Source organism: Pomacea canaliculata, linkage group LG14 (assembly GCF_003073045.1).
Source record: "Pomacea canaliculata isolate SZHN2017 linkage group LG14, ASM307304v1, whole genome shotgun sequence".
In the NCBI taxonomy this organism is placed as follows: domain Eukaryota; kingdom Metazoa; phylum Mollusca; class Gastropoda; order Architaenioglossa; family Ampullariidae; genus Pomacea; species Pomacea canaliculata.
Window position 1 is genome coordinate 3911990 of NC_037603.1, and position 14822 is coordinate 3926811.

At 36.4% G+C, this 14822-nt stretch overlaps 2 protein-coding genes across 2 annotated transcripts; one reads left to right on the forward strand and one right to left on the reverse strand.

The window, feature by feature from the left end:
* Nucleotides 1-1459: 1459 nt before the first annotated feature.
* LOC112555154 (sodium/potassium-transporting ATPase subunit beta-2-like) lies at nucleotides 1460-7916 on the reverse strand. The gene is made up of 5 exons (XM_025223408.1): nucleotides 7637-7916; nucleotides 6371-6619; nucleotides 5956-6140; nucleotides 5471-5572; nucleotides 1460-2819 (listed from the first exon to the last, which is right to left on the reverse strand). The coding sequence occupies exons 1-5, from the start codon at nucleotides 7824-7826 to the stop codon at nucleotides 2580-2582; spliced, it is 966 nt and encodes a 321-aa protein (XP_025079193.1). The 5' UTR covers nucleotides 7827-7916; the 3' UTR covers nucleotides 1460-2579.
* Nucleotides 7917-8782: 866 nt separating this feature from the next.
* Nucleotides 8783-13172, forward strand: LOC112555527 (inositol 2-dehydrogenase-like). Its single transcript, XM_025223961.1, is given in 9 exon segments — nucleotides 8783-8885; nucleotides 9512-9606; nucleotides 9608-9672; nucleotides 9986-10056; nucleotides 10870-10978; nucleotides 11174-11301; nucleotides 11572-11795; nucleotides 12279-12444; nucleotides 12940-13172. Coding segments are annotated over 9 exon segments (1065 nt in total). The 3' UTR covers nucleotides 13044-13172.
* The last annotated feature ends 1650 nt before the right edge of the window (nucleotides 13173-14822 follow it).

Genomic DNA, 14822 nt, shown 5'->3' on the forward strand with positions numbered 1-14822 from the left:
TCTATAACACCGAGAAGACTCCACGTCAAGGTTGTGATGTCACTAAAGAGAGAGAGAGATATAGTAATCTGAGCAGGAGAACAGTACACGAGACAAGCTTCTCATACATATTTCAAAGACATTCGATCCATCCGTGTTTGGGGGACACGGAGAGTCAATGAACAAGATTTAATTACTCTTTCTTTCTTCCACTCTTTCAAACTTTTATTTGTTCTAATTGCTCATTCATCAATTCTTTGTCTTCATTCGTGGATTTTGCTCCTGTTTGCCATTGTGTCATCTGTTTGGTGACATGTATAATAGTTAACTGTTGGATCTTTCGTGCACAGCGCCAGTAACTTGCTTTCTCAAGTAGAAATGCGCTCTAAAATATTTCTTCTTTATCATTATTAATTTAAGATTGCTTGAAAACGTCCAGCAAAAATGTCTCAAAAGCAAAAGAAATGATAGATAACATAAGGTCATACTAGTTCCACAGGCAAGTCAGCATGCAGAGACACGACAGACAAAAATCTACAGGTAGTTATATAGGTCTTTAGAAGTCAAGACAGCTGCAAGTTTGATAATTTTTTTTCCTCAAGGGAAGGGAATGTACTCTAGTCTTGTCGATCCCAGCAGTCAACCTGGAATTTTGTCCCTTTTTCAGGCTAGGCGATTAACTTGACCATGTAAGCGGGGGAGGGATTCGATGGGCTGGAAGACGTACGATTACTAATTAAGAATTTACTTGTTTTGCTATGTGCAAACTATTAAGTTTCTCTTAATGGTAGACGACCTCCGGGCCTATTGTAATCGTAAATTATTTTCCCGGTATTTTCAAAATCTGCGTGTATAATGCTTGGATATTCTTTTCTCAGACCTTTCTTCAAAAGAAAAAGGAAAAAGAAGTAGACAGAATTGTTTCCCTTAGTATATGCTTTATATATGTTATACTTCAGTAAATGGAATCTTAACCCCGTCCTTGATGTGTCATCATCAATGGTATTAAATCTACATTACTTTTCAAAGCAAATGTATTTTGTCACTTCAGATAGATTTATTTCCCTTGAGCTCTCATATGTACCACAAAGAGTTCAACATAAGCGTCTTTGTTGGATGCTATACCAGAGTTTATTTACAAAATCTAATGGGAGTGGTGCATGCTATAATAGAGTTTATCTAATATATTTACAGGCGATGATGAAGGAGAATGAGAGTTATAATGTGAAAGATATCTATAGAACTTCTCGATCGGTTCACTTTAAAGGGCACATTTAATGCTCCTTGCCACCAACAACACAACCGTAGCTAGCAGGTTTTTAAAGTCCACAAATGTCAGTATTTATTTAGATTTACACTTCTGGTACTTTATAAGTTGGTTTGTTCATTGGTAGTATCAATACCTGTATAAATGCTTGATCAGAACATACAACTAAAATAAATCTATGCAATCATGCATTAAACACTACAACATCAAAAATTTCTTGTATAAAAGTTTTATTTCTTATGTACATTATAACGTATACATTGTAGAAAATAGAGCACTTTATTTTGTATAACATCATCCTTTTGGTCCTGTACAAGATTATTTGAAAACACGCTGTCAAGAATGTTATGTCTGAAATATCAATCCAATGAAGAGTATGAAACAAAAAGTTACAGAAAAGTAACTATTATTTATAACACACAATGCAGCATAAGTATCATATGAATGGGCAATATTATGACCTAGAATATTTTGCTAGATTTATATTTCTCTTTAGTGATGCTAGTCTTGGCAGAGACCAGATTTAGCTTTAATTCAAGACAGAACTAAGTGGATGATGCATACACTGAGTCAAACTGCAGTCCATACCAAGCACACCCATTCATTTATCTACTTTTATCAAAGACGTGATATGGATACATATATCCTCCTTGTCAATAGTATTGTGTTAATGTATACTAAGAATAACACACAAACATACTTAAACTTGATTCTCATGCAGCAGCTTCATATCTGTGGGTGCTTGTTTGTATGTGTTTAACACCGTGCCAGCAACTAAGACTATATCGTGGCAACTGTAGGGGTGCACGTGTGCACATAGGAGCAAGTCAGAGAGAGTGTACACATGTTGTAGCCAGGTTTAATTAAAAATATTCATTTGTATACTCATGTTTCCTTTATCCGCTCTGCTTCAGTTAAAAAAGAAAGTATTAATATATGTTAGAGTTTAATGAAAAACTGACATTTTAAAATGTAAAGAGATTGAAACTGTTGAAAAAAATTATTTCAAGGAGCACATATACAAATAAAGGCATCTTCATGAACCAACAAGAGCTGCTGAAGATCTTACCTTCCTTTTTCAACCTTATGGTCTCTGTCAACTTTCAACTCCACATTATTCATCTCTAAAAATATCCTTCCCTGTAATGGAATGCTTGCAGTAAAGTCCTGACTGGCTTCGCACCATATAATTGCTAGCCAGTATGTCTGCTGGGGTGACTATTATCCTGTACAAATCTTTTTAAGAACTCTAAGTGCACTAATATTTAACTCTCAGTTGTATGAAAGTCTGATCCAGAAACAGGTGGATCAACAAGTGTTAGGCAATCACCACTCAGTCAACCAACAGTTCAAAATGAAGCACGCCTGTTTGCTCATGAAGGTCGTGAGCTATGTTGTGTGCCCAGACCTTGCACTGAATCATGAGAAGGATGCCTGGATGGGGTCCATTGAAGCGAACAAAAACCAGCGGTGACCTGTAGCCTTGCTGGTTGCGGAATGGAAAGTACTTGAAATGGAAACCATTGGATGGGAAATAGACAATCTCCCCTACATTTTCTTTGTCCGTCGCAGTCTGAAAGACAGTTTTTAGATTAGTAAAGTAAGAACTATGAGTGTATAGGCTTATAAATCATAATTACTTCTCAGCATTAACCCTCTAACAGCTATGGAGCCTAACCAAAGTTTTGCTATTTATAAAATGTTAACCGTTTATCTCAACAGCTTGAAATTTCTTGACTTTTACATTTTAGTGATGGACTCATCAAGGATGAAATGAATTTTCAAATATCTTCAAAAATCGTAGTGCAAATTAAAATTCTATTGTTAACCAACGGCGGGATCCATGTGGACCACAGGTATAAATGCCAGATGCTGATCAACCAAGAGAACAGAGACAGAATGAAAGAGTTGTGTTGGACATGATCTTTGTGTTGGAAAATAGTGTCAGGAATGTAACGGGTGACAACTTCTTCATTAGCTTTGGGCAGGGAGAGAAACGTCTAGCTTGGGACCACCTGTAGAATCAGAAAAGAGATTCCAAATGCTCAGAACAAACTGAAACAGAAGGGAGGCAAACAAATACTACACTCTTTGCTTTTCATGATCATGGGATTCTGGCTTTTTATTATAAAGACAGGGTAGTGGTTACTTTTAGCACTTCTCATGATCGACAGAGTGTTGACAACGTAACGATAGTGAAAAAGCATCAGTTGATTTTGGACTAGAACAAGACAAAATGTGGCATTGACAATGGACCAACTGGTTCACTGCAACAGCACGAAACAAAAGGAAATATGATAAACTACGGTAATCTGCTACAACATGGTGATATCAGCGCCATGAATGCCTATGCTGTTTGGACGTCCCTAAACTCCGAGTGGAAATGCAGCAAAAATCACAAATCTTCCTGATGAAACTAGGCGAGGAACTTGTTGGACTTAGATAATCTATGGAAGAAGAATGTTCTGGGAGGAATAGGACACACTATACACAAGCTCCATCACGTTCCCAGCCTTCAACAGCTGTGCAGAATACAACTCCATTGCCAAGAAAGCAATTGCGTTGCCCAAGATCAAACAACATGAAAGTTGGAAAAACTTGCAGTTGTTGTGGGAGATTTCAGGCAACACTAGTATGTGACTTATGCGTTCAACAGTAATCATATTTTTTTCAGCTTGAATAATCTTGACTTTTGTAAAAAAATAGCATAATGAATGCCTAATCAAAACAATGTTCTCAGCTTCTTTGGTTGTTTTTTTTTTGAGATTTAGGAAGAAAAATCTGACCAGATTTTGAGAAACAAACTCTTTATATATTTGGTGACATTACTGTTTTGTCATTGTAATTTGTGGCTCATGTTAATTACACTAATTTTCATACATGAAATAGGTATTGAATTTTCGTGTGTGCAGTTTCATCAAGAAAGTGAATGGCAAAATGATATGGGGCTCACATAACATTATAACATAGCTTGCCTTTGTGAGGGGAAATGCGATGTATAAATCTATTATTACTATTATATGCGCTAGCACAAGTTTTTCTATAATGTTTAAAAACTTGAATCACAACATGATTTATGCAGGTAGAAGTTTTATAAGCCAGAAATTCCTTAACTTAAATTTTTAAAAATATGAAATGCTCAGAGCATTAAAGTTTTAGTAGTATGTGTATTGAAATCTGAGAAAATATAAATAATTTGACATACTGTAAAATTAGAGTTATGCAAGCAAACAATTTAAATATTTGTAAAGTGATGTTTTTACTCTTTATCCAAAATGAAATCAATAAAACCGACAAAGCACTACAAGAAATCCACAAAATCTGATGCTTGTACTTGACTTTCCAAACCTTAAAGCAAACCACCAGTAGAGATTAATGCATCAATGTGCTAGGTATCTATTTTTTAACCATTAGTGCATTATATAGAATTGAGCTCCCGTTATAAATTGTGCAATCTATGTTCTTTCTTTGCAGCTCCTGCCCCAACTATTCCTCTGAACCTCTCTTCCCTTACGTCCCAGACAGACAACTAAGCTCTTCGTCTGATATGACTGTATCTCAACTATTCCTGTCACCAGAACTACAACATATGTTCGCTGAATTTTTTAGTCACTGTGCAACATGACAATGCAACTCTCTTCTTTCCATATCTGCAACATACCTACAATTGAATCCATCAAATCTGCACTGAAAACATACCTCTTCCTTCAGCATTACTTCTAACACAGTCCACACAATGGTAGTCCTCCCGTTCCCCCTCCCTTTTTCCACTTATTGCTACTTTCCTACTGGTCTTCCTCCACAGAATCATGATATTCCCCCCTTCTTGTTACTTGGTTCCACTTCGCATTTTCTATATTTGTCTTTTATTCGTTTCTTCATTTTTCTGTCCCTTGTTTGCTGTTCATGTTGTCCACTTCTCATTCTTGTTTGAAGAGCAAAGAACATTCTCCTTAGGAGTTTGAGTATGTGCTATACAAATATTTCATTTATTATTATGAATTGTTTGGAGGTATAAGTTATGCTTGAGTGATACAGATCTTTCTTAAGTTATTGCAATCACATAAAAAGAATCTATATACAAAAACAAATTTACCGCTATCACTTAAGTCCTTTGAACTTTTTCGTTTTCTGATTACAGCCTCCCACCGACACCCCCACAAAACAAAATCTGCTGTCAAAGACACTGTTGTCAAAAAGTGACTTAAGAAAAAAATCACAAACCTCTCCTTCACAAGTTATAGTTATCCACCACTGATTCCACAAATCCTGAATAGCCTCTGGAACTGTTTCATTTGTGTATTCCTCTGGCATCCACCCGAATACCTGAAAAAGCCACAATGTGGAGATTTTTCAAAGTTAAATAAGATTCAAAATGTTAAAATAGCAGAACTTTCAGAAGCAACAATATGGCCTCAAATGGAAAACTTGTGTAATTATTTCAAAATTCTCTAAATAGCTTTCCAAATGATGGCAAATTGAAAAAGGATTTATTTACTGAAAACAAGTTCCAATGACTGTAATAGAAGAACTGCAGACATCAAAGAGGGACTAATTCATTTTATGAAATGTTGCATTACACTAAAAGTAATCTAGATAGGGGAGTGGTTACACCCAAGGAATGCAAATAAATTTCCCTTGTTCTGGAAATGTGCCCTCAAAATTCACATTGTTTTTTTTAATTAAGGCTAGCATGTCCATTACCTTACCTTGTTAATCTTAACCAAAACGCACGGCAAGCCATCATCAAACCCATAATTCTGTTGTTTGACGCAGTTAGGTCCCAGGTCAATAATATCAAAACGGCAGACTTTGTTGAAATCCTTTGTTCTTCTACCTCGTATCTCACTGCAGTCGATATAGTTTTCACCCTGCTGTTTCTCGTTTTCATAGTCTGTGGGTAAAATGGATTAGATAATGCATCTACACATAAATGCTTTGGATGTACACAACAAACACACAGTTTTTCTCTACATATCCACTTCGCACTTGTTCAGAAATAGGCAGATTCTTTTGCTATAATAATACTTATGTTGTTGAATTCATCATGCATCTTTTAGTTATCAATAAAATAAAGCTCTAGCTAATGACATCTGTAATATACATGCAGCAATTTTGACGCACATCTCAAATATGCATCAATGTGATCAAGATGATGGATATAGGTGGCGCCATCTCCCTTCAACAAATAGACCAGTGTGCTTCCAATGTTGGGCTGAGGCCTGAAGCTTAGCCCAGGAGTTTGCAGAATGGAGTTTGGAAGCTGAACTCGTGGGTAGTTCCAGTCAATTACCCAGTAGAATACAGCCATGAATGCAACTCCCATAACAATAAGAGAAGCGTAGAATATTGTGTATCCAATTATGAGAAACACTGGAAGAAAAAAAAACAACAAAAAAGACATTAACCAACAAACTAGCAATCAGAAATATTTAATAATAATCAGGGAATGTATATAGCAGTGTTCCCCAACCAAAGGTAGGCTCAGCATTTTATAAAACCTACTTAAACATTTACTGTTTATGCACCATGACCCTTCTCCCAAACAACATACATAAACACCACAGACACATAATTAACACTGATCATTACTAGAATGAATGTTGACTTCTTACAGTATGAATAAGGTTTAACCTATCTTTGTAAATTTTTCATAAAAATGGAGATGATTGAATTATGTCCAACCTATCTTTAAAAATTTTTCTTGAAAATGGAGATGACTGAATCATGTCCAAAAGCTTTATGTTGTCAGTATACATATGTAAATATGTTCCAATGTGCAAAAGTTCAGAGATTAACTGTAACAAATATTGTGAAGTTTTAACAGGAGGGAGCAGGACCCAGTGGCCTTAAATAATACATCACAACGGGAGCAGTTCAACTTGTCTTGAGAAGTCTCTAATGTTGTTGCAGTATATTTTTTTGTTGATCTAGCAATAAATAATGCTGACATGTTAAGACAACCATTAGCTTCATCCTTCAAGATTCAATTTCAACATTAGACATCCCTGCTTTATCTACAAGAGTACACCATAAATGTGAATTCTAAATATCAAGAAAGGAAATATTTGTATACATCATCCATTCTTACATTGAATTGTATATCAAGGAATTGTTCTTAAAGTTGTAATTAATTGATTGATTTAATGATAAAACTGTCCATCGTGTTGTTGAATGCTTGCAAACAACTTTTGCTATTTTGATACATCAACACGGAAGTGAACCGGAAGTGGTATTTAGAGGCTAAAAAAAATATCAAAGATAATCTTTGTGCGTTTGTTAGTCCATGTCGTCCTCAAACAAGATTTATGTGACAGGTGTCATTACAGAGATGTTACAAGTTTATGCATATGATCTGCCAAGATTAAGAGGTTCAGTAAGAACACTTACCCCAGTCACGCACTGCGCGACCCATAATAAAAAGTCGTCCATCGATATCCGACCCCGCCAGCCATTGTCGCCATTGCTTGATCCTGTCCTCGAAAGTTTCTTTGTGGATGTGGGAACCTTCTCCGACGGTACTCGGGTAAAAGGAACTTGTCGCCGAGTATGCAGACACCTGCGTTACACTCGATGCCATTTTGAAAGTTTTCTACCCCGGTAGAGGATCAAAGAGTTGAGACACGGGGGACTTCTAACACCACCTGGCGGACAGGTGTGATAATACCAGGTGACACAGGGGAGCGAAGCGAGAAAACCGTGATCAACGGGAGGCAAATCGAAAATGCGTTAGTGGGAATGGATTAATTATCTTCCCTGAAACTGATGTCATTTGCTTGAGAATTAATTTATTATTTTGTGATATTCTGAGTAGATGGGTCTTGGTAGAGTAACATAGAAAACAATATCGATAACTCTCCTGTATAATGCTCAAACTTAACTAAACTAGAAAAATATTTAAATTAAATGTACATGTATTTATTCTTCGTGCTGTTATATTAAATAATAATATAATAATAATGTGTACACTCTCAAGAAGTGCTGGACAAGATGGGAGGGTAAATAACTTAGTAGATACAACATTTGATCGAATAAGAAATAGTAAGGTCCTCAAATATCCTCAATTAGGAATTTGCAAACGGTCGAGTCAGGAACTTGTATTGCACACCTATGGTCGAGTCGACCTACCTGCACATCACGTGATATGCAAATAGATCGGGGTCATAACCCTTCTGGCGGACAATTATAAGCTCCGCATCTTGAGTTGTTCGGAGGAGAGGCATTTATCAGCTTGTCTTAATAGTAGAGGTGAATTAATCTGGTCTTAGTACCATTATGTCATAATAAAAATCCATGTTTTGTCACATGAAACAGTTCTGAGATAGATTGTTCTCGTTTGACAGCAATTAAGTTAATTGTACGTGTCACATACCCTGATAAGATTCAGTGTCAGTGTTGACAGCAGCTTTATGACAATGAATCCCTTTTGCAGAACAGTTTAGGTGGGTCACACTGATAACGCAGTAGCGGCTTTTACGCCGCAGATTTCTGAATGTTTAGACAAACGTTCATAACTTTTGTTACCGCAGAACAAGAATGGTTGCCAGTCGGTTCGGCTTTGCCATTCTGGGCATGGGAAATATGGGTAAGAGTCGTGGCACAGCAAAATACAATGCAGGGAAGTCCAATGAGCAGTCACGTAGAAGTTTTGTAAACTAAATTTTTTATTTGATTTCACTGATAAAACTGTCAACAGAGTTAGGCATACTCTATTCGTGTCAGTTCAGAGTGTGCACATGAGACTTGAAGATTGAGCATAACACTCTATTTAGCATATACAACATTACATAGCATATAATGATGTGGAGATAATAATAATATAATGAACATTTTTGTAGCGCTTTTCCAATGATTTGCTAGGAGCTCTTTACAGAAGTAACATACACATACAGATAACACTTGATTGAAGGTTTCAATAAATATATATTGTATCGGAGCCCATAAACTAAAATGCAGTTGATATTGTCTCTGAGAATTAGCCCCACAATTTGATGGATTTCAGCTGATCTCTCCTGTTTCTCAGAGGAAGGAAAATAATACTAAAATTACATTATATACACCATACCCGTGGTTTTTTAATACTTAGTGTAGATAAAGCATACTTATAACTATAGCTAGTGTTAATTGAAAGTTGAAAACTTCTATATATTACAAATTACTGAATGCTTTTATTGCATTACTCGTTTTTTACCACTGTCCTAGGATATTTCATTTTGAGAGAAGAGTGTGTTTTAAAATCAAGTATCATTATTATTATTAATATAGGTGCTGTTCATTTGAAGAATTTGGTTACATCACCAAGAGCGAGAGTGCAATGGCTGTTACGGTCTCAGGTGAAGGAGGCAAAGCATTTTGTGGAATCAGGTCGGACTAAATGCTCGCTGTGGTTCTCCAGCAGACCTTGACTTTGTTCTGGATGATTCAAGGTTATAAATACATTTGTGAGACCTGAAGCACTTTTTTAAACTTTATGACTTTTGTACTTTTGTTTCTTTGCAGTTTTAATACTTGTGTCATCTTTGATCACACTTTTGTCAGACCAGAACAAAGACAGACTAGCATTTGGATCAGAAATATAAAGGATGTCATTATAATAAAATCTTTAACAAAACTAAAATTGTTTTTTAATGGATTGGAAGTGAAAAGAATCTTTGGCAATTACTGAATTAGTTATATGCACAAGAAGTCACATACGGCGCTCATTGTACTAACAGCTGAATCTGCCTTATTTCTCAACAGTGTTGATGCTGTAGTAATTTGCTCCCCAACCACTGCTCATGAAGATCAAATTCAAAGATGTTTGAAGGCAGGTGAGTGACATCACATTGTTGACTACAGTAAATTTGATCATTTAATGACTGAATAAGTTTATAAGAAAAGGGTTTTAGATACAATTGTGATTGTTTCATATTCATTTAACATTGCATCAGTTTGCTGTGGATTTAATAGGTCTGTTCACCGATTGTGATGCTATGGACTCTACAGCCCAGCTATATTTAGCAAGTTTGTCTGCTATTACCTATTTACAGCAGTCTTACAAAATGCAGATGACTAACCAGTACAGACTCTTATAACCATATGCCATATAGGCAAAGAATTGTAAGTTCTAGGGTACAGCTGGAACCCAATCCTCTCCTCTTATGGCTTTTTACTTTCCCTGATAAATCAGGTGTTTATCTGTATGGTTGGCAGGCAGTTTTCTAGTCATCACAGCAAGCATCAAGTAGTCAACCTTTTGTTTCAAAGTCATCAGGCTTCCCTTCCTTGCAGGTTGGAGCTCAAATGCATCAATAGGACATTCCACGAAGAGTGCATTGCCCCCAAAACTCTATAAAATAGAAGTTGATGATGAAGATTTGTTTGGTTCCAGTACCATCCTTAATGAGATAATATTGCACTTTATAGGCCAGTTTAGGATCAGTGCTTCTCAGCCATATATAAAATGCAACTGCCATAGATTTGGTATGACATCTTTATCATTTCATTATTTGTCAACCACAGGTCAGGTTGAAGATCGTGACGAGCACAGACATAAAAGTCATTAATTAACTTCTGAGACAATCTTCATCTCGTTATAATGTTGAATTTTATATTTTACAAGAATGTCATTGCTTTCTGATCAGGCAAAGCAGTCTTCTCAGAGAAACCAGTAACACCTGAGCTTTCCACAACTACAGCATGCTATCGTTTGGCAGAGATAAAGAACAAACCACTGTTTTGTGCATTTCACAGGTAAAAGTGGTGCTGATTATTGTTTTCTGTAGTCTATCAATGGCAAAAGAAATATTGAGGCTTAAATAATAAGGGTGATTTGAATGCATATTGTGCTAGCATTATTATCTCTTAAGAACCCCAATCAGTTATGCAGGTCAACATTTTTGTAATATCTAATTATTAGTGCTGAAAATGTCTCTATTTTAATTTCAGGCGCTTTGATCCAAGTATAAGACAAGTTTATGCTGATGTTCAAAGCAGAAAGTTGGGAGAAGTGAAAATGATCCAGATCTCAAGTCATGATCCTCAGTACCCTCCAGTGAGCTACATCAAAACCTCAGGCAAGGCTTTACAGATATACTGCCTTGTTTATCCACATAGAAAATCCTGTCTCGAACGTTAGTGAAGAGAGCTTAGGTGGAAAAATGAGGCTGTCAAAGTTGCTTAGGCATCCAGGAACTTGATTACCTGCCCTTGAAGTAACAAAGCTATTTATGATGTATTGTTTCTGCAGAATATGGGCTTATGTTGATTGTTGCCTCATTCTTTTTTTTTAAAGTTAGTGGAACTGAACTTTATTTGTAATACCAGACAAACATTTTCTCTTGAAGGTGGTATAGCAAAAGATTCCACTATCCATGACTTGGACCTGAGTCTCTGGATAACAGGATCATTGCCAAAGAGAGTTTTCTGTCAGGGAGGTGCATTTAACCCAGAAGTTCGTGCATGTGGTGATCATGACTTGGTAATTGTGACCGTGCAGTTTCAGAATGGGACCATTTGTGTCATTGACAATGGCCGTCAGTCAGCTCAGGGCTATGATCAAAGGCTGCAGGTTTGCTAATTTTCATGTTTTTCAGTTTAATGCTGGCATTGTAGCATGCCATGCTTATTAGACTTCATTTCCTCACATACTGCACTTAAATTTTTGACTATGTCCAAAAAAAAAATCATTAAATGCCTTCACTTTTTCAGGAACACTGTAATAAAAGAAAAAATATTGTGTACTTTCATAATGATCAGTTCCTTGCTGTTTACCCCAATTCTACTGTGGGATAAAACGATCTGCTATGCTTGTACTCTCACAGGATCTGTTGGAATATGTAGAATAATTCTTAACGTTAGCATAGCTCTGTGTGAACATGTCTCAGAAATAATTGTCTTTTAGTTCACTTGAAATAGATGCTAGTCTTGCTTAGAGTTCCAACTTGGGTTACATAATCAGTACATATGCAACTCAACTCTGTTTCAGGAAAATGATTTTATTACTAAATTTTTGTTTATCTTCTCCCCATAACAGATCAATTGCTTTTTACAGGTATTATGTCAGAATGGAGGTTATACAGTATCAAACCGCTCAACATTATTAACATCAACCCTGGAACATAAAGGTTCATCACTTCCCCCATGTGAATCTCATTTTGTGATACGGTATGCAGATGCATATCGCTTGGAGATGGAGCACTTCCTCAATGTTCTTGAAGGTATTGCAGCATTAAAAAACTGCAGCTGCTTAATTCCTCCATGTCTGTTATGAATCATGTTGGCTGGATAGAGATACTATAGTTAGAGATGGGTTTATATAAAATTTCTACATATAATGAAGCACATGATTGAACTTATATGCAATTGCTTAATGCTGAACCGTGTTGAGCAATTCTGAACATGGATGAAGATGGGGAAGAAGAGTAAGCTTTAGTTACACTAGGTATTTCTCAACCAGGTGGGTTGTGAGGCTCGACTTGAAATCTTTGAAATGAAAAAGGCAGAGAATTTCAAATGCTGGGACCAGAGAACAGGGAACAGGAACCAAATTTCTACAAGAATATTTGCACAGATATTTTGTCAGAATAAAAATAAACATATCTTTTAAACCAAATGCCAAAATTAAGTTACTTTTAAAAGCTGCTGTGGTGTGTACTATCTGTATCTCTCATGTTGTGCATTAAAATCCATAATTTGTTTTTGTTGCGGTGAAGGTAAAGAGGAAATGGCAGTAAAGCAGGAAGACACACTGGCTGCAATGGCACTTGCTGAAGCTGTTGCCAAGTCTGCCACCACAGGCCAGCCAGTTGACATGTAGACCAGTATACGTGGTGCATATAATCAATTTTCCAACTAGTATTAAATACAGTAGCTCATTAACATTGTTTTCTATACATAACTTTGTGCTTAGAAAGTCATGTTAGCACTGAGAATAATGATTATGTTAGTACTATGATTAGAGCAAGTCGTGTTGGTATTGTAGCAATGATTAGGGTGGAGAATATTGTACATTTAAAGGACTTTCTTAAGAACTTCTTAACTGGTTTGCTTGCTTGTGTCTGCTGTAGGACTGGCGTGTCTATGAATTATGTAAATAACGAAATGATTTCTTTACAAATGTGCTTAATCTAAGCCTCACAAAACACCATGAGCATTAAAAAATGATGCTTCTTTTAGTTCTGAAGGAGCATTAAGGCCCATATTTTAATACGGTTCTTTTCAAGTCACTTTAAAGATGCGACTGTGTAGCTGTGTTGGTTATTACAGGTTTATTAAAATATTTATTTTACTAATGATATGTGTAATCAGTAAGAATCTGTCAGCTGCAATTTTTCCCGGCAGATTACATGCAATTCTTCTGGTTTAGTTTTTGTTGATTGTTCTGTTATCTACTATAATATGCAATAGTAAAGTACTGAGATATATAAATACACACTGATTCAAGATCGAAAAGAATTAAATCATTTTTTTTTCATTTGAGACAATATTCAACACGCACACACACACAAAAACATCATTCACAAAATACAAAAACAAACACAGAAAAAACATACAAGCAAAACATACACATACAGTAGTATTGCAAATAATGAGGTGGTATTAATTAAAATTGCAGGTGCTAAAATCATATTAATGTATGAAAGAAAGCGTGAAGGTCTGATAGCCAGCTGACCGTAGGGGCACTAGACTTAAGTGGTTCATGGAAGGCAGAGGTACACATTTCTGCTGGACAGTTGCTGGGTCTTAGGGGGAGTTCTGAACAGTGGCCTCCCACAAGTTGAAGACATCAACTAAACACTATGAGCATAGTCCTCCCATCCCTCCTTGTGCCCCCCTGAAAGGTTGACAGGTTTTGATAGCTTTCATTCTACCAGCAGCAAGAATCGTGACTGGGCTTGCACGGTGAACTACAAAAATAAAATACGAAAGAGTGTTGGGTGCTGAGTTAAGGCAGGAATAATCGGTGCTGTAACAATGGAGGGCGGACCCGTGAGTTGTAATTTTCACCGACTGAGTGAGGGTCGTGGGTTGAAGATTCTCGCAGCATGCACAGTTTTTTTTTCTCTAAAAATGGCAATCCACTTACAAAGGTAGACTAGCTCAGCTCATGACAGAGTCTCGAGGCCTCAATTGAGGAACTGGAGGATCAGCTTAAGTGTCTTATTGTACCTTCCACCACCCACCACACTGACATCCGTACATGGAGCTTGCAATGCTAGCATTCTGTGCACCATTGCTCCATTGAATTCAAGATAAAGCACCTCATCCGCACTTTATATTCATGTGCACGCTTTTTAATTTTCAATGGACATGGATTCTATTCATAGATATAATGGAAAGCCTCCTACAAAAGCTGTTTATCTAGACTCCGGACAAAAGCAACCTATCAGAATGACGCTTCAAATCATTCACCAAGACGAGAATTTGCAACATCAAAATGTTGCGAAAAAAAATGTAGTACATTAAAAAAAAAAACAAACAAAAACAAACAAAAAAAAAAAAAAACAAAAAAACAAAAGAACAATAACAGTAAGCCAAAACATCTTCCCATTCACCTTTCCCACAACAACAAGGCTGGCTACGAAGCCTAACTTGG